This window comes from Eubalaena glacialis, chromosome 16 (assembly GCF_028564815.1).
Source record: "Eubalaena glacialis isolate mEubGla1 chromosome 16, mEubGla1.1.hap2.+ XY, whole genome shotgun sequence".
NCBI lineage: Eukaryota > Metazoa > Chordata > Mammalia > Artiodactyla > Balaenidae > Eubalaena > Eubalaena glacialis.
Genome location: NC_083731.1, coordinates 11,829,229 through 11,849,393, shown reverse-complemented (window position 1 = coordinate 11,849,393; position 20,165 = coordinate 11,829,229). Strand labels below are relative to the sequence as shown.

The window sequence follows — 20,165 nt, the reverse complement described above, 5'->3', positions numbered from 1 at the left end:
GCCAGCTTCTCAACTATGCAGACAAGGGTGACACCTGGGCTGGATAGTTGGATAGAAGCTTGAGTCCCTGAATGACCTTGGGGGACAAGCTCCCCACTGTCTGAGCTGCCTACTGGCTCATAATTTTCCAAAAGAGAGAAATGAACCTTCTGTCTAATTTTAGCCACTACTATTTTGGCCTATTTTGGAGCAGCCAAACCAGTATCCTAATATCAAACAAATAGTATTTTGTAAAACTAGAACTGGAGCCTAGGTATTTATGCTATGAAAGCATGCATTATTTTATGCATTAAATACTAGAACCTACTATGAAATTTTGAAATGCCAGCTTTATAATAATCTCAGTTCTCAAACCAATAACAAGACAATCTTTGTAAATGTACACAAACTCAAGAATCCAGTGAGGGAAGGATCAAGTCATAAGAATTGGAAATTTACCTACTTTCAAAAACAGAACAGTAAAATCTGAAATTCCAAAAGGATTTTGTTCCATATGTGCCAACCAGTAACTCTATATCCTGAGGTGTCAGCCTCAACAGATGATCAGCTTCCAGGAACCCAGGCAAGGCCAACTCTAACCACCAGGCATGACCGCCAGCTACCTAAGCTGGCCATTCCTAAAAAAGAGGTCTCCCAAGAAAAGCCTACAGAATGGGGCTGAGTCAACAGCTGCTTAAACCATGAAAAGTGGATGGGGAACTCTATAATGGAAGCATGGGGTGGACCGAGGGACAACCAGACTCCTATGCCTTCTGATGTGATACAGTAGCACCAGCTAAGGTGTATCCCTGCCACAAAGAAAATCAAACCTGAATGGAATTAAGCCTCTAGATATCACTACACAAGTGTACAGGATACAGAGGGTACAGAGAATCATGTCATGTATCACTGCAAAGTTACAACTGGCCAAGTCTAGAATATGGGAAATTCTGCAGGACAAATGGTCTACTTTCTTCAACAAATACACTGCATTAAAGAAATAAACAAATGGAGAGGAAACAGTGTGAGGATCCAAGAAACTTCAGAGACACATCAACCCAAAGCAACGTGTGGACTATGTTTAGATCCTGATTCAGACCAACTGTAAAATGACATTTTTAAGACACCTGGGGGAAACGGAATACAGATGGGGTGTTGGATGATAATAAATAAATATTTCTAACTTTATGGAGTGTCATATGGTGCAATGGTTATTCTTTTTTAAGCCTTTATCCATTGGATATTATACACTAAAGTTTTATAGATGAAATGACAAAATATTGGGGAACTGCTTTAAAAATACTCTAGGAAAAAAGAAGTATGAGGGTGGATACCTAAAGCAAGAATGGCAGAGTGTTGATAACTGTTGAAGCTGGGTGGGTGAGAGGCAAATGAGATTCATTAAACTATTCCCTTTCTTTTTATTTTTATTGTTTAAAATTTCTATAATAAATTTTTTTTAATGGTGAGATGAAGCTCTCCCCGCAGTGACAAACAGCTATTGTCAAGAGTCCTAATTTGGCAACAAAGCAATGAGGTAAGACACACATTGAAGGGTAATAAAGACTGAGGTAATGAGATGATTTTATGGAGATTATTATAAACTGAGATGGAAGAACATGATCTAGGCTAAAGAGCTGATATCTAGGGGAGTGAGTATATAAGCGCTGGCTCAGGAGAGGACACTAAGACAGCACAAGACTCCTCAGCCAAACGAAACCTACCTCCTGACCATGTCCTGCAGCCGGATCTCCCCTTGGTAATGCTGCAGCGTCCGCAGTGGCCCGGCCACCACCATCTATGCCTCCAACAAGTGCTGCCGGTGCTTGGTCTGCCTGCCCAGCACCTGCCCACACCTGATCCCCCTCCTCCAGCCCGCCTGCTGCGCCCCATGCCCCCCACCCTGCTGTCAGCCCAACACCTTCATGCCCTCCTGCTGGCTGCTCAGCTCCTGCCACCTGACCCCTGGCCTGAGTGGGATCTCCCTGATGACCCACACTCAGCCTTGAAGCGAAGGGCCCTGTGAGCCCTGCTGCTGACAGCCACGTCTCTACAGATGCCAGCGAGGGGCTATACCATGTCCTACATCATCTGGGTGCCGCATCCACTGCCGCCCAAATCGCTGCCCACTGTGCAAGGACATCCAAAAGCCTTCACGTGTTCAATGCTTTCCTCCTTACTGTGTTCTTCTACTCTCTTGGGTGTAGAGACCTCTCTTCTACAGGCCATTTCACTGCTCAGTGTTACAATAAATAAGACTACTAGTTAATAAACTTCATTTTCCTGGCTTAGCAAACAACAGTAACAACGGAAAAGTAATGGGGTAGACAAGAAATTTGCCAATGACATTTCCAGCAGTCTCAAGTTACTCCCTCTTACTGGAATCCCTACATCACTTCTCTCTTTTGTCCTACAAGTTCTTTCCTTCTCCTGTGTCCTCGTTTTCATTTGCAAAAATCAGTCTTCTCATGTCTACTTCTCTCTGCACCCTGCTGGTGCCATATCCTTACAGGGAAAAGGCGTGCCCTCCCCTTCGTGCTGGCTCCACGTGGACGTGGTGGTGACCCATTCAGATCAGGAGGACGAGCAGCCCTCCAGGTAGACAAAGGAAGGAAATGGAAGGAGTCTGGGCCTCCGTAACTTTGTGGAACGGAACCCCCATACTACCCTGGACTTTGATGTGAGAAGAAATAATTTTTCTTGTTTGTCAATGTTACTTTAGATCTCTGTCACAGCAGCTGAACCCATAGCCCTAAAGTATAAGATCTCCCAAGGAAACTGATCACCTCCACCTTCCCTGGTAAACCATGCCCCGATTCTCTCTTTCAAAAGCTCCATTCCACTGTACGCTCACACTTAATATCCAGGTGGCCTTTTATCCCCCATTCAATCTGACTTTACTATGTTCTAAGTCAGATTTATTGAGGTTTAATTTACATACACTAAAATTCACCCTTTTAAGGTACACAGTTGGGTTCATCTGGACAAGTGAATACAGCTGTGTAACCACCACCACAGCCAAGGCACAGTCCATTTCTATCACCCAAAAAACTTCCTCTTGTCCCTTTGAATCCCCTCCCCGACGCTGGCCCCTGGAAACCACTGCTCTGTTTTCTGTCCCTGTAGTTTTCCTTTTTCTAGAATGTCATAGAAATGAACTCATACAGTGTATGGTGTATCGTGTATATGTGACCACAGTGACCTCCTTCACATAACATAACGCTTTCGAGATCCATCCATGTTACTGGATGGAAATCAAATCAATACTTTGTTCCTTTTTATTGTTAAGTAGTATTTCATTGTATGGAGTTACCACAACCTGTCTATCATTCACCAGTTAATGGACGTTTCCAGTTTTTGGCTACTATGAATAAAGCTGCTATGCACATTTGCATACAGGTCTTTGTGTGGATATCTGTTTTCATTTCTCTTTGGTAAATACTTTAGAAGTACAATTGCTGGGTCAAATTATTGGTTCTGTCTTAATATCCTCTCTTATTCATTCATAATGGTTTGTGTCCTCATCCTCAAGCCCACCTCTTCCCTCCCAATGCTAGATCTTCATCAGCATCACCAGAAAAAGTCATTTTATATTAGTGCAGTTAGAGAGCTAAAAAAAAAAAAGACATATAAACAATGACAGGTGCATTAATCTGTTCCACAGACTATTTAAACTCCAGGAGGAAGGTAGACTCATTGGTACAGAAGTTTCCCAATCACTCTGCTAACATTTACACTCTCATCTTGTCACTACCCTGCCTTTCTATGGTCTCTACCAAACCGTCTGCTGCTTGGCCACGAAGCTCCCCAAATAATCCTTCTAGGCCCAGGTAAAGTTCCAGCTCCAGCTCCACGTGAATCTCCTACCACGTTGGAGCTCGTACACCTTCCTGCACTCTCCTCTGACTGCATGTTCTCCTTCTCCAAAGACTCTGTGAGCTTCAAGGTTGAGGACGCACCCTCCACTCTACCTGCATTTCTCCTCAATGCTCTGCACAGAACAAACACTATTTGAAACACGCACTCATGGATGGAAGTATGGCTATTACTGTTCTGCCATCGCGTATGTATAGAGTTCACACATATGGTTTAGGGGAAGTCCAGGCAGTACACTTAGAACATGAACCATACCATCCTTTGTTCACTCTTCAAATGAAAGCTCTTTCCTTGCTCAATTAAGACAGAAAATGGTTGAAAGCTAAACAACTGACACTTAAAGGTAGATATTCATCCTGTCCACTGCCAGGTTTCCAGCTTCCCCGAGGAGCACCTGTGGAATGCTAACAATTTGCTTGATTCAGTGTGGGAGCGAAAGAAACTCAAAATGAGTCTGCTGAAATTACAGTTGCTAAAAATAAATGACAGAAAAAACACACCTAAAATATGCTGACCTTAGAGGCAGAGTGGGGTTGGGGGTTGGGAACTCCTCAGTAAGCCCCAATGAGGCCTGTTTTGTATCTTTCTCAAAGACTACTTATTACAAATTCTAAGGACCTCACCTATAAAACACGCAAGTCTGGCACAGCCATATGTAATCAATCCAAACTTTGCAGGTCCATCTGCGGTAGTAAAGAAATTGATTACTTTAGATGCTAGTTCAGAGAGAGGCTCCGATTCACAGCTCTCCTCTGCAAGTGTAGCAAAGTGTAGTTTGCTTGGCCGCAGACGGGAAGGTGGACATATATACATGGTTGCCTCCATCTTCAGTATAACGGCGTGCTGATTTATCCCTCCCCATACATGGGCATCAGATGGAACAACCCTGCCGGCACCGGGACTGGAAAATGAAGGCCTCAGTTCAAGACACACTATGCCCCCAAATGTTGATCCACGGCAGATATCCTTGGGCAGGGTGTTTTCAGCAACACTGAAAGCAACATCTGGCTCTTACATGAATCCATGGCCCAGGTGCCCCTACAAGACAGTTGTATGCCTGTCCATGGCACTTTAAGACAGACTCACCAATGAGGAAAAAAGTCAAGGTCGGGATTATAAACACATTGGATTATATTGACAATCTTCAGCCTAAAAATAGAAAAACTCTGAGGGGATTTGATCATGATTCTGGAAATCACGAGTGGTACAGAAATGGTGACTATGAACTTGTTCCCTAAATCCAGAACACAGGGATCGGGGACTAGGGCATGCAATTCTTAAGATGTAAATATAAGACAAACATTAAAATAAATAATTCAAACATAAAAACTCATTACTCCTAAGACATGAGGCAAAGTTAATGCATGCTTCAAAAACCCTGAGAGAAGTTCCTAGATCAAGGTGTGGTTTAGGGGGTGGCATGATTTAGGGGAAGGATGCTATCTTGGGTGACATGGAAGCAGAAGTCACAGGAGAGGCCCTCTAAAAGTGAATAATGTCAAACTCCCGAAGTGGTGAGCAGGTGTTTTGAATCTCTTTTTATAGTAAATTATGTTGCGATTAAGCTTTCTCCTTTTGGATGCCTGTGTTTCTTTTCAAACTGGATAATTTTAAAATAAACTACCTCTAAAAACTGTCTGAATGTTGTTTTGAGACCAAGATATAATTAACTTCCAGAAAAGGTTGTGCATGGCAGCATCTGAGTGCTTTGTGTAAAGTTCCAAGTACAGACTATTTCCTCACAGCACTGGAGAATGGGGTTATAGGCTGAGAATGGCAGAACACTTGAGATAGGCTGATCCTGCCTCTAGCATGATTCTTGGCTCTGCTCAACTGTGTGACCCTGGGCAGGTCACTTCATGGGTACAGACTTCCGTCTCCACCTCTGTGAAATAAGGGAGGAGTTGGACAAGAAGTTAGCTTTCTGGTCCCTACTGACCCTAAAGTTCTATGGTTTAATTTGCCATCTTGAGAAAAGAACACACACAATTAAATTCCTTTATTAATTTTTTATCACAGTTCTCAGACAGATGACACTGATAGTTGATTTTAAATATACTTCTCGACCAGTCCCTCCCATTAGGAAGCTTGCACAAACCTCTTAGATAGCCTCATCCACAAGAGGGCAGACAGCAGAAGCAAGAAGAACTACAATCCTGCAGCCTGTGGAACGAAAACCACATTCACAGAAAGATAAACAAAATGAAAAGGCAGAGGACTATGTCCCAGATGAAGGAACAAGATAAAAACCCAGAAAACCAACTAAATGAGGTGGAGATAGGCAACCTTCCAGAAAAAGAACTCAGAATAATGATAGTGAAGATGATCCAGGACCTCAGAAAAAGAATGGAGGCAAAGGTCGAGAAGATGCAAGAAATGTTTAACAAAGACTTGGAGAACTAAAGGACAAACACCTAGAAGAATTAAAAAACAAACAAACAGAGATGAACAATACAATAACTGAAATGAAAAATACACTAGAAGGAATCAATAGCAGAATAACTGAGGCAGAAGAACACATAAGTGACCTGGAAGACAGAAGGGTGGAATTCACTGCCATGGAACAGAATAAAGAAGAAAGAAGGAAAAGAAATGAAGCCAGCCTAAGAGACCTCTGGGACAACATTAAACTCAACAACATTTGCATTATAGGGGTCCCAGAAGAAGAAGAGAGAGAGAAAGGACCCAAGAAAATATCTGAAGAGATTATAGTCGAAAACTTCCCTAACATGGGACAGGAAATAGCCGCCCAAGTCCAGGAAGCGCAGAGTCCCAGACAGGATAAACCCAAGGAGAAACACACTGAGACACACAGTAATCAAACTGACAAGAATTAAAGACAAAGAAAAATTATTAAAAGCAGCAAGGGAAAAACGACAAATAACATACAAGTGAACTCCCATAAGGTTAACAGCTGATTTCTCAGCAGAAACTCTACAAGCCAGAAGGGAGTGGCACGATATATTTAAAGCGATGAAAGGGAAGGACATACAACCAAGATTACTCTACCCAGCAAGGATTTCATTCAGATTTGACAGAGAAATCAAAAGCTTTACAGACAAGCAAAAGCTAAGAGAATTCAGCACCACTAAACCAGCTTTACAACAAATGCTAAAGGAACTTCTCTAGGCAGGAAACACAAGAGAAGGAAAAGACCTACAAAAACAAACCCAAAACAATTAAGAAAATGGTAACAGGAACATGTATATTGATAATTACCTTAAAGGTAAATGGATTAAATGCTCCAACCAAAAGACATAGACTGACTGAATAGATACAAAAACAAGGCCCGTATATATGCTGTCTACCAAGAGACCCACTTCAGACTTAGGGACACATACAGACTGAAAGTGAGGGGATGGAAAAAGATATTCTATGCAAATGGAAATCAAAAGAAAGCTGGAGGAGCAATTCTTCTATCAGACAAAATAGACTTTAAAATAAAGAATGCTATAAGAGACAAGGAAGGACACTACCTAATGATCAAAGGATCAATCCAAGAAGAAGATATATTATAAATATATATGCACCCAACATAGGAGCACTCATTACATAAGGCAAATGTTAACAGCTATAAAAGAGGAAATCGACAGTAACACAGTAAGAGTGGGGGACTTTAACACCTCACTTACACCAATGGACAGATCATCCAGACAGAAAATTAATAAAGAATACACAAGCTTTAAATGACACAATAGACCAGATAGATTTAATTAATATTTATAGGACATTCCATCCAAAAACAGCAGATTGCACTTTCTTCTCAAGTGCACAGGGAACATTCTCCAGGATAGATCACATCTTGGGCCACAAATCAAGCCTCAGTTAATTTAAGAAAATTAAAATCATATCAAGCATCCTTTCCGACCACAACACTATGAGATTAGAAATAAATTACAGGGGAAAAAACGTAAAAAACACAAACACTTGGAGGCTAAACAATACGTTACTAAATAACCAAGAGATCACTGAAGAAATCAAAGAGGAAATCAAAAAATACCTAGAGACAAATGACAACGAAAACATGACGATCCAAAACCTATGGGATGCAGCAAAAGCAGTTGTAAGAGGGAAGTTCATAGCAATACAATCCTGCCTCAAGAAACAAGAAAAATCTCAAATAAACAATCTAACCTTACACCTAAAGGAACTAGAGAAAGAAGAACAAACAAAACCCAAAGTAGAAGGAAAGAAACCGTAAAGACCAAAGCAGAAATAAATGAGAAAGAAATGAAGGAAACAATAGCAGAGATCAATAAAACTAAAAGCTGGTTCTTTGAGAAGATAAATAAAATTGATAAACCATTAGCCAGACTCATCAAGAAAAAAAGGGAAAAGACTCAAATCAACAGAATTAGAAATAAAAAAGAAGTAACAACTGACACTGCAGAAATACAAAGGATCATGAGAGATTACTACAAGCAACTATATGCCAATAAAATGGACAACCTGGAGGAAATGGACAACTTCTTAAAAAGGTATAACCTTCCAAGACTGAACCAGGAAGAAATAGAAAATATGAAGAGACCAATCACAAGTAATGAAACTGAAACTGTGATTAAAAATCTTCCAACAAACAAAAGTCCAGGACCAGATGGCTTCACAGGTGAATTCTATCAAACATTTAGAGAGGAGCTAACACCTATCCTTCTCAAACTCTTCCAAAAAATTGCAGAGGAAGGAACACTCCCAAACTCATTCTACAAAGGCCACCATCACCTTAATACCAAAACCAGACAGAGATACTACAAATAAAGAAAATTACAGACCAATATCAATGATGAATATAGATGCAAAAATCCTCAACAAAATACTAGCAAACAGAATCCAACAGCACATTAAAAGGATCATACACCATGATCAAGTGGGATTTATCCCAGCGATGCAAGGATTCTTCAATATATGCAAATCAATCAATGTGATACACCATATTAACAAACTGAAGAATAAAAACCATATGATCATCTCAATAGATACAGAAAAAGCTTTTGACAAAATTCAACACCCATTTATGATAAAAACTCTCCAGAAAGTGGGCAAAGAGAGAACCTACCTAAAAGGCCACATACAACAAACCCACAGCCAACATCACTCTCAATGGGGAAAAACCGAATGCGTTTCCTCTAAGATCAGCAATAAGACAAGGATGTTCACTCTCGCCACTATTATTCAACGTACTTTTGGAAGTCCTAGCCATGGCAATCAGAGAAGAAAAAGAAATAAAAGGAATTCAGATTGGAAAAGAAGAAGTAAAACTGTCACTGTTTGCAGATGACATGATACTATACATAGAGAATCCTAAAGATGCCACCAGAACACTACTAGAGCTAATCAATGAATTTGGTAAAGTTGCGGGATACAAAATTAATGCACAGAAATCTCTTGCATTCCTATACACTAACAACGAAAGATCAGAAAGAGAAATTAAGAAAACAATCCCATTCACCACTGCAACAAAAAGAATAAAATACCTAGGAATAAACCTACATAAGGAGGTAAAAGACCTGTACTCAGAAAACTAAAAGACACTGATGAAAGAAATCAAAGATGTCACAAACAGATGGAGAGATATACCATGCTCTTGGATTGGAAGAATCAATATTGCCCAAAGCAATATACAGATTCAATGCAATCTCTATCAAATTACCAATGGCATTTTTTACAGAACTAGAACAAAAAAATCTTAAAAGTTGTATGGAGACACAAAAGACCCCGAATAGCCAAAGCAATCTTGAGGGAAAAAAACAGAGCTGGAGGAATCAGACTCCCTGACTTCAGACTATATTACAAAGCTACAGTAATCAAGACAATATGGTACTGGCACAAAAACAGAAATATAGATCAATGGAACAGGATAGAAAGCCCAGAGATAAACCCATGCACCTATGGTCAACTAATCTATGACAAAGGAGGCAAGGATATACAATGAAGAAAAGACAGTCTCTTCAATAAGTGGTGCTGGGAAAACGGGACAGCTACATGTAAAAGAATGAAATTAGAACACTCCCTAACACCATACACAAAAATAAACTGAAAATGGATTAAAGAACTAAATGTAAGACCTGACACTATAAAACTCTTAGAGGAAAACACAGGAAGAACACTCTTTGACATAAATCACAGCAAGACCTTTTCTGACCCACCTCCTAGAGTAATGAAAACAAAAAGAAAAATAAACAAATGGGACCTAATGAAACTTAAAAGCTTTTGCAAAGCAAAGGAAACTATAAATAAGACGAAAAGACAACCCTCAGAATGGGAGAAAATATTTTCAAACGAAATCAACAAAGGATTAATCTCCAAAATATATGAACAGCTCATGCAGCTCAATATTAAAAAAACAAACAAACCAATCCAAAAATGGGCAGAAGACCTAAATAGACATTTCTCCAAAGAAGACATACAGATGGCCAAGAAGGACATGAAAAGCTGCTCAACATCTCTAATTATTAGAGAAATGCAAATCAAAACCACAATGAGGTATCACCTCACACCAGTTAGAATGGGCATCATCAGAAAATCTACAAACAATAAATGCTGGAGAGGGTGTGGAGAAAAGGGAACCCTCTTGCACTGTTGGTGGGAATGTAAATTGATATAGCCACTATGGAGAACAGTATGGCTGTTCCTTAAAAAAATAAAAATAGAATTACTATATGACCGAGCAATCCCACTACTGGGCATATACCCTGAGAAAACCATAATTCAAAAAGACACATGCACCCCAATGTTCACTGAAGCACTATTTACAATAGCCAGGTCATGGAAGCAACCTAAGTGCCCACTGACAAAGGAATGGATAAAGAAGATGTGGTATAGGGGCTTCCCTGGTGGCACAGTGGTTGAGAATCTGCCTGCCAATGCAGGGGACATGGGTTCGAGCCCTGGTCTGGGAAGATCCCACATGCCGCGGAGCAACTAGGCCCGTGAGCCACAATTACTGTGCCTGCGCATCTGGAGCCTGTGCTCCGCAACAAGAGAGGCCGCGATAGTGAGAGGCCCACACACCGCGATGAAGAGTGGCCCCCACTTGCCGCAACTAGAGAAAGCCCTCACACAGAAACGAAGACCCAACACAGCCATAAATATAAATAAATTAATTAATTAAATTAAAAAAAAAAAGTTAAGGATGTACCTCACATATCTTATTTAAAAAAAAAAAAAGAAGATGTGCTATATATATACAATGGAATATTAGTCAGGTATAAAAAGGAACGAAACTGGGTCATTTATAGAGACACGGATGGACCTAGAGACTGTCATACAGAGTGAATTAAGTCAGAAAGAGAAAAACAAATATCGTATATTAACGCATATATGTGGAATCTAGAAAAATGGTACAGATGAACCGGTTTTCAAGGCAGAAATAGAGACACAGATGTAGAGAACAAACATGGACACCAAGGGGGCAACGTTGGGGGGCAGGTGGTGGTGGTGGGATGAACTGGGAGATTGGGATTGACATGTATACAGTAATATGTATAAAATAGATAACTAAAGAACCTGCTGTATAAAAAAAATAAAATAAAATTCAAAAATAAACAAATAAATAAATATACTTCTCAGGAATGTTTCAGAAGTGTTCCTTACCCCCTTGAACATGGCTCCCGTGGTCTAACTGCACGCTTTCCCACGTGAACTCCATGAGGGCACAAATCATACTACATTTAACCGTGTAACCTCTGAGCCTGTCATATAATAAGGGCTCAATGAGTACTTTCTGAACACATCAATTATCTTTAAAAATATAATAAGGTTTACTAATCTCTCTGAAGTGATCCCATTTATTTAAAGACAAAAATAATGAAAAATCCAGTAGTTCAGTTATGAACTGAATTGTGTCCCTGTTCCCAACCTCCCCCCAAAATTCGTATATTGAAGTCCTAACCCTACCTCAGAATGTAAGTACATTTGGAGATAGGGTCTTCAAAGAGGAAATTAAGTTAAAATGAGGTCATCAAGATGAGCCTTAATCCAGCAGGATTAAGAAGAGATTAGGACACAGACATACACAGAGGGAAGACCACGTGAGGACACAGGGAGAAGAAAGCCACCCACAAGCCTAGGAGAGAGGCCTCCTGAGAAACCAACCCTACAGACACCTTGATCTCAAGACATCTAGCCTCCAGAATCACAAGGAAATAAATTTCTGTTGTTTAAGTCTCCCGGTGTATAGTACTTGTGATGGCAGCCCCAGCAGACGATGACAGGCCTAGAGCCTGTCCTGTATAGGGCATTTTTAACAGAAAGGCAAAATAACATGATGTGTGTGTGTGTGTGTGTGTGTGTGTGTGTGCATGCCTGTTTAGCTGCACGCTGCCAAGTAGACAATCTGCTAGATTTTTCCCTTGGCAGGCTGCGCTGGCAAGATTTAGATGGTGCGCTACTCTGTGGAAGGCAGGGCCCACCTCCATCTGGCCTCTCCCTGTGCACTAAAATTGGATTTAAAAGAAAAAAGAAAAGAAAGGAAACCTCCTGATCAGGCTCCAGCTCCAGCTCTACCAGAAGAAAAGCACAGCTTTAGGTTCTGAACCACCAGCCTTCCACCTGACAAAATCCACCAGCCTTTCCCCAGGCTTCCTCTCCATCCAGATCCCTTGTCCAGGGGACCCGGATCTTGAGCCTCCCTCCCTGGGGCTCCGCCCTCCTTCCCACGCGCATTGAGGAGGCTGCTGGGCCCCAGGAGCCCTGCTCCCTGCACGAGCGTCTGCTGTTCCCGACCACAGGCACCAACACCCCGCTTCCGTACAGCTGTGACGCAGTAAGAATCCAGTCATACAGCAACTCTGGGACTCCGAGAGTCTCACAAGCAATTCTGCGCACAGCCACCTGGGTTTACTGCGTTGGAATTCTATAAATATTTATCTACACGGAGCCTCAGCCAGCCAGCGGGGGCATCAGGCCAGAGTCTGTTCATTTCATGGCAGAGACCAGTGGGAACCAGGGGAGAGCACGGGGACCCAGAGGGTCACACACACCCAGGCACCGTGGGGAGGAGGCGTCGGGGGAGACGGAGTTGTCTCAGAGTCCACTAATTGGCCACAGAGGATGTGTGGTCATGCCAGACTTCCCCATCTAAGTTCCTGAGAAGTCTCTACAATGTTCGAGACACTTAACAAACACTGGGTAGTTACATTTGAAATGAACGCTTAAACTGCTACTCCCTTTTCAACAGATGTGAAGATTTCTAAGCTAGTCAAAGGAAAAGACGTATTTTTCTCTGGATTTAATAACACAGAGCTCCATGAGTGTGGGCTCTGGAGCCAGACTGGCCCAAAGCCCGGCTCCCTCCATTCACTGCAGGGTGACCCTGGGCAGGTAACTCAAGCACTCTGGTCTCAGCTTCTTCATCTATAAAACTGTAAGACTAGTACTTCCCCCATAGGGTTGTTATAAAGCTAAAATGCCTTACTACTTGGAAAGCCCCTAGAACAGTACTGCAACCGGAACATAGAAAGCAGTAATAAGTGATAGCTACAAACACAATGAAAGAGAATTTCCCGTAAGAGCTGCCAGGCAAGTCCCGAGAGGAAGTGACATACCTTAACTTTGGAGTTCTCTATCAAATGCTGAGCCATGGATTTGATCAAAACTTCAAAGAAAAACCATGAATACTGAAAGAAACAAAAAAATCCAGTAAGGAAAACAACAAATCAGAAGGTGAGACATTTACTCCCTTAGGCTGACAATGTCACTGACATGAAACAAGTGTGACCTGAAAACACAGCTGAGCCTCTTGGCGAATGGCTGTCAGAGCAGAGGTGCAAGGCAGACGCGCCCGCTTCCACGCGTCCAACAGTAAACAATGCCGTACACTCAGCACACACTCAGCACGGCACAGCCAACCAGCGGTGCCAGCTCATTCGGCACTGGCCTTTCCTCTCGGCTGGGTCCCGCCCGTGGACACTTGCCTTTATAGTCTCTAACTCAGTGTCTTCCAACGGTTTGAATATAATGACTGTGAAACTTTGAATACAGTAATACCTTGTGGCTCTGTTAGGAGCACAGGTACAAGCAGCAAAGTCGGTACTGAAGAACTAACTCTGTTACCCCCTTTTAGGAGGCGGTGATTGTCTCCAAAAGCACACAAAGAGGGTGAAATCCATCAGGCCATGAAATCTGAATTTTCTTCAGTTTCAATACCACAGAGCCACACTGGCCCTCCCGACATACCTTAAGTAGTTTGTTGCTGGTGAGGAAATCGGCAGAAGGCTTGAGAATTGTTGTCATGGATTTGGTCAGCTCTTCATGCACCGTCTTGTATTCGGAAGCAATATACGGCTCAGCCTTATAAGCATACTTTGAAGAAAAGGGAAAGATATTTTAATGCACTGGTTCTCCAGGTTGGGCTGAAAGCTGGAGAGGCTCCAAAGGATGGAGATCAGGGACCGAGATACAACTGCATGGGTGGGAGAGGAAGGTGTGGAAACGGAAGGTGGGAAGGGTGGTTGTCTTGTGACAGGAAGAGGGAGCCCAGGGTGTCTTCATTCAGGGAGCCCATCAAAACATGTGAATCACCTGACTCAGCTGGTGGGTCCTCCAGCCCAGAACTCCACCTCCCAAGGCCTTTAAGCAACGTGTCGCATGACACTCAGGAACTGATTCCCTAAAGCATCCCAATTTTACTTTTTGAACTAATACATAACTATATAATTCACAGAGGTGTCGAAGGTTAAATAGAACACGTGTAACTTTTTAGAACAGTAAAGGCCACCATGTTCACGGAATATTGTATGTGAATGACGAACTTGTTGATGTTTATCCTAACGGCATCTCTTACTTTCCTTCAAAGTCTTCTAATTTGATGGTGGCCACAGCTAACCTTCCCATCTTTAAATTTCTATGTCATTTGGGTCACATTATTTGCAAAACCCATTAAAGGACGAAATGTAGCTGAAAGAACGAAATTAAGTAAATAAAGGAATGGCTGCCCCTCTTTGGACTTCCCCACGTTCAGGTGCAAGCACCAGCTATAGGCATAGAAGATAAAGCAGAGGTGTTAAGTTTCATCCCAAATACATCCCCAAATGACTAGATTAAAAAAAGTAAGTCCTCAGAAGGAAAATTGGAGAGCCACAGATTTAAATGACCGGGGCAGTTTCATTTACATACCTTAACATATGACCTCAAGTGGCTCTCCAATCCTTCCTCATGGCACTGGGCAACCACATGAATAATGACCCTACACACCACAGGAATGAATAAAGCAATGAATAGTAATGTGAAAATGGAAACATTTCATTAGTATCACAGTAGTAGTAGAACAATGATGATGCTATTGGCACCACAGGAAACGAGGAAACAAGGAATCAGATGCGGTCCCCGCATATGGGATCAAAAGAAATTTCTTAACTATAATGCTCAACACATACTCGCACCCCAGATACGTATGACTGTGCTCCAGATGCGGACAGACTGAAAGGGAAGAAGAGCATCCACCTCTCTCTGCCTCTCTCACCGTGTCACGTTGACGGCGACTTCCTCCTGGGTTGCTCGGGTGAGGACACGGAATAGCTGGTTTAGGATGGTGGGCAAGAAGGCGATCATCACGTGACCTTCCATCGCGTGCAGGCTCTACAGACGTGGAATGGCAAAGTTCGTGTTATCTTTTTAAAAGTAAACCAACCCCAAGAAGTTTCCACTTAGTTCCAAATAAGGATGGAAGAAATCCATCTTAAATAAATGGAGACAGTGGCAGGCAGACTAATGGACAAAGATGTCCACGTCCTAAACCCCAGAACCTGTGAATGTGTAACATGGCAAAGGGGAATTAAGGCTGCTAATCAGATTAGCTGGCCTTGAGACAGGGGACTCTGCTGGATTATCCAGGTGGGCCCGAAGTAATCACAAGCATCCTTAAAAGTGGAAGAGGGAGGCAGGAGAGTGGGGGGAAGAATGCTCAGAGATGCAACATTGTTGGCTTTGAGATGGAGGAAGGGGCCACAAGCCAAGGAATGAGGGCAGCCTTTAGGAGCTGGAAAAGGACAGGAAATAGATTCACCCCTAGAGTTTCCAGAAAGGAACTCAGCCCTGTTAATAACACCCTGGTTTTAGCCCAGTGAGACCCATGTCAGACCTCTGACCTAAAGGAAGTGTAAGAGAACAAATTTGTGTTGTTTTAAGCCACCATTTTGTAGTAATTTGTTACAGCAGCAATAGAGAATGAATAAAAGGCTCTTATTCAAGTCACATGGCTCTTATGATGTAGCTGAAAGGGGACCTGGAGCAGTAATTTCAGAATCCCCATTCCATTTTCCTTGCTTAAATCAAACAAATTCCACTTCTCACGTTTCTTCTATTTTGTCCCCATGCTTAGAATGCCCTTTTTCAAAATGCTCCCCTAGAATCACGTTCTGGGTGAAACCCCCCTAGACCAACCCTCCTGCTCTCCCTGTGCCATGACTCCAGGAGCCCCCCAGCCTGCCCAAAGCTGGGGTTGGTTATGTGCATCATTTCTGGTTTTTTTGGCCCACCTAGCAAGCATTCACCAAGTTTATGTTGTCCCCTACAATGAATAAGAAGTTACTTAACGGTGGGACTAAAGTCACTGCTTTTTATGTGCCTGTGACTGTGCTCTGCGCCCAGTGAGCACTCACAGGGAGGGTCTCTAAGTGGGTGGTTTTCTATGCGGAATAATGTATTTTAGGTCCAGCCTGAGAAAAGGATATGTGGGGCTGGAATGAAGATCACAGTGGTATTATTTCCGAGTCCACTTCTTCCCACTATCTAAAACCATATAGATGCCATCAGTGTGAGGGCATCTAGCTAAGAGCAGCCTTATAAGATTTCCAACGGGTAAGAAGAACACTCACCACCAAATAAAAAACCCAACCTACTCTACACTCATTAAAAAGGGGTTACTAAGAAAGCTATCTGATACCTTAAGGTATTTTACAAGTTCACTCCCTAAGGCTTGAGCTCCGGATTCGGTTTTCTGACAGTACTGGAAAAAATTATGTAAGTGCTGATCCTGCAGAGATAAAAGAAGAAAAGAAAATGAAAGCTTATTAGCATATCTGCTGTGGAAACAGAAGTATTTGCTTCTTGCAGCATGTATGTTTTATTTAGACTACAAAACGTCATATAAAAATGAAAGCATCAAAGAGATAAAAATAAAAATAAATTAAAAAAAAGATTTCAAAGATCCTCCAACAAAAGAGGAAAACTGTTGAGAAATGTTTCTTGTACTATTCATTTATATCATTACATGAGAGCACCTTATATGTACTTTCTTTCTTCAAAAAAGGACTTACAGATTGAAAATATATCTATGTAATATATCAATTAGGATTTTATTTTGCCAAAAAATCATGCAAATTCATTCACAAAGCAATCACTGCTAATTTTAATGGAACAGCACTTACCTGAGTATACACTGTGGAAACCAGATGAGTTGAAACTTTCAGCAGTGGCTTGCTTCCATCTACCCATTTAATTTCTGGACCATAATGCTGAAAAAATATGGAGGGAAGAAACATCCCAACAGATTAGTGACATTAGCTTCAAACATCAACTTCAATGAAGGTACTGATGAGGTGCTGAAGGCCAGACAGCCTCAGTAACTTAATATTTATGCCTGGCTCACAGCAGGAATGTAACCAGTACTAATTTCTGCCTACTTTCTTCTCCCAAGTACAATGCTCTTCTTACTGGATATTCTAAGCTATTTTTTCTGTGTACTTGCAGCTGTATGAATTACTGTCCATTTGAGAGGGAAAGACTCCCAATTTTACCAATGACTTAACCAAACTTGAGTTCAGGGTTCTGAAAGTCATGGCATAAGGTACCAGATAAAGTAATTAGGATAGTAAGTATTCCTGGCACAGGCAAAGGGTCCATCATCTGTTTGTGTTTAGTTTTATTTCTGAAACCTCTGTTTTTCTCATGTTCAGACTAGGAATAATAACTGAATGTTATATGATTTACCCTTATTTTGGAATATTTTAACTATTTGTTCATAACATGGGCCCAAATTTGGCACTATTTAAATGCAGAGAGATATTAAAAGCCATTCACAATGAAACAGAACAGATCTTAACTAAGCATGTTATAAAACTGAAGTCTATAACATTTAAGATGGCTAAAAAGAATATAAAACCAACAAACCAATTGGAGAAATCTGAGAAAATTCAAGCTCTAATGAATCAGAAATGTATCAGAGTGGACTACCATGTGGGTGAGAGATTTGCTTACTAGACTTACAATAAGTTGGAAGACAATTCCTAACCATTTGCATGACTCTAAGAACCTATCTTTATTTGAGCATGGCTAGTTTTCAGAGACAAACTTCCATCTCATACAGTACCTCCAAGTTTCCATTTCCCTGTTGAAGCACTGCTAGTTCAGGGCTTATAAAATGCCCAAATTCCAGATTGTGATAACTGTTAACAGCATTGCCTTCCAGTGGCCTAAGTTTACTTGAAAATCAATAACTAAAACCAAAATGTGGGACTGGCAAAAATACTGCATGCTTTTGTGTGTTACTGTTGTTTCAGCTGATCTTTAATGCTTTCTGAAGGAAGTGTGATCAACCAATCTTAAAGTACTGTACCCTGCCCATCCCAAGCTCCTGGTAGCCAAGGTAGCCGGATGGGAGATTGGCTGAGACAGGGATGTGCTGCTCGCTAGTCACCACCCTTCCATCTTTCAGGAGAGGAAGCCAGGAATATCCAACTGTTGAAACAAAGAACAAAAAAATCACCGTAAGTGTAGGAAAATGTATGAAGACAGCCATGTTACTAAATTGCCTGATCTTTAAGAACTGTTAATACCAATCAGAGTAAGAAACTGAAAAGACCCTGAATATAGTCTCTGCAGAACAGCGTCTATAATGTACGCTGGCCTCTTTGGGATTAGAATTCTAAAATTATCTCCTATAAAATGGACGTATGTGAGCCAGGCATGCTACCTTTACAAACGTCATCTAAAAACGCCTTCACAAAAGGATGCAAATTCAGAATCAAAACAAAATTTAAGAACCTAATGTGTAAGTTGTGAACAATCAAAGGAATGATGAAATTCAAACCTTGTGTTTCAACAACATCCTTCTTCTTTGTGCTTCCTTTGCTTGAATTATCACAGCTGACGTGAAAAAATGTGAACAGCAAGTGGTGCTTTTCATGTAGCTGGGTGGGCAATTCTATTTTAATCTGCAAGGAAGACAAAATAACAATCTTTTTTATATTCCAAAACAACAACGTGTCATCCATGTACAAACGTGCATTTGCTCTCCAAACTGATTTAACGTTTGCAGTTAAAGAGAGCTGAGACTGTAAAGCTGTGCTAAGGAAGAAATGGATCCTTAATACACTGTACTGGTCTAAATGTTTGTGTCCCCCACAAATGCATATGTTGAAATCCTAGCTCCAAAGGTGATGGTATTAGTAGAGGGGGCCTTTGGGGTGATTAGGTCATGAGGACGGAGCCCTCATAAATGGGATTAGTGCTCTTGTAAGAGATCCTATAGAGCTCCCCGGCCCTTCCTGCCATGGCAGGACACAACTGAGAAGTCTGTGACCCGGGAGGTGGCCCTCACCCAACCATACTGGCACCCTGATCCTAGACTTCCAGCCTCCAGAACCGTGAGCAATTAATATCTGCTGTTTACAAGCCACCCAGTTGGTGGTATTTTGTTACAGCAGACTGAATGGACTAAAAACATTCACTGACCAAAAAACAGGAGAGTTGGTATTTCAACTCTAGAAAGAACTGGAAAACTCATGACAGAAACCACTTCGTTAACTTAACACAGCCAAGGCATAATGAAAAACCAGGTTTAAACATTTAAAAGTAGGATTCATATAGTAGTTTTAGTGAACTGCATTATAATTCTACATAAGGAAACCCAAAAATAAGAAAGGAAGATTCTCAGGTCCAACAAGTATTTAACTATACTTAAGTATGCATTTGAACGGAAATATTAATTGTGGTAGTGATACGGGAGGAATTTTGACTTTTTCTTTTCTATATTATCTGCATTTTCCAAGTTCTTATTTTTTACAATAAATGTTACTTTTATAATTAGAAAAATTATGGAAAATAAATATTTCAACATTTAGTTCTATTACTGTAATTTCAGTATGCAGCCTCTCTTGAATTCTGGTTTACTAAGCAAAGAAATTGGAGTTTTCCTTAAAACTGGTTAAATTGGGTTTTCTCTTGAAAACCTCACTTACCTCATCATAAAATTCTGGGTTTTGGTGATGGTGTAAAACTGCAGCAAAGGCGCTTCTTGTGAATACTGGCCCGCCAGGTCTGCCATAAATGCACTAAAATAAGAATTAGCAAAGGGAGACACCAGTCTTCAATTA

The 20,165-nt window shown here is 41.2% G+C and overlaps 1 protein-coding gene across 16 annotated transcripts in view; it reads right to left on the bottom strand.

The window, feature by feature from the left end:
• Positions 1-20,165, bottom strand: part of DOCK9 (dedicator of cytokinesis 9) — a 285,850-nt gene that overhangs the window by 81,418 nt on the left and 184,267 nt on the right. For all 16 annotated transcript variants that reach the window (XR_009697557.1, XM_061171127.1, XM_061171131.1 and 13 more), the window contains exons 19-27: positions 20,031-20,123; positions 18,881-19,004; positions 18,407-18,528; positions 17,220-17,306; positions 16,736-16,825; positions 15,314-15,429; positions 14,968-15,037; positions 14,029-14,154; positions 13,398-13,469 (exon numbers count right to left, since the gene is read on the bottom strand). Coding sequence is in view for 15 of the 16 variants with exons in the window: in XM_061171127.1 (XP_061027110.1) it covers positions 13,398-13,469; positions 14,029-14,154; positions 14,968-15,037; positions 15,314-15,429; positions 16,736-16,825; positions 17,220-17,306; positions 18,407-18,528; positions 18,881-19,004; positions 20,031-20,123 (900 nt within the window). In the remaining variant the exon portion in view is untranslated. The remainder of the gene's footprint in view (positions 1-13,397; positions 13,470-14,028; positions 14,155-14,967; positions 15,038-15,313; positions 15,430-16,735; positions 16,826-17,219; positions 17,307-18,406; positions 18,529-18,880; positions 19,005-20,030; positions 20,124-20,165) is intronic.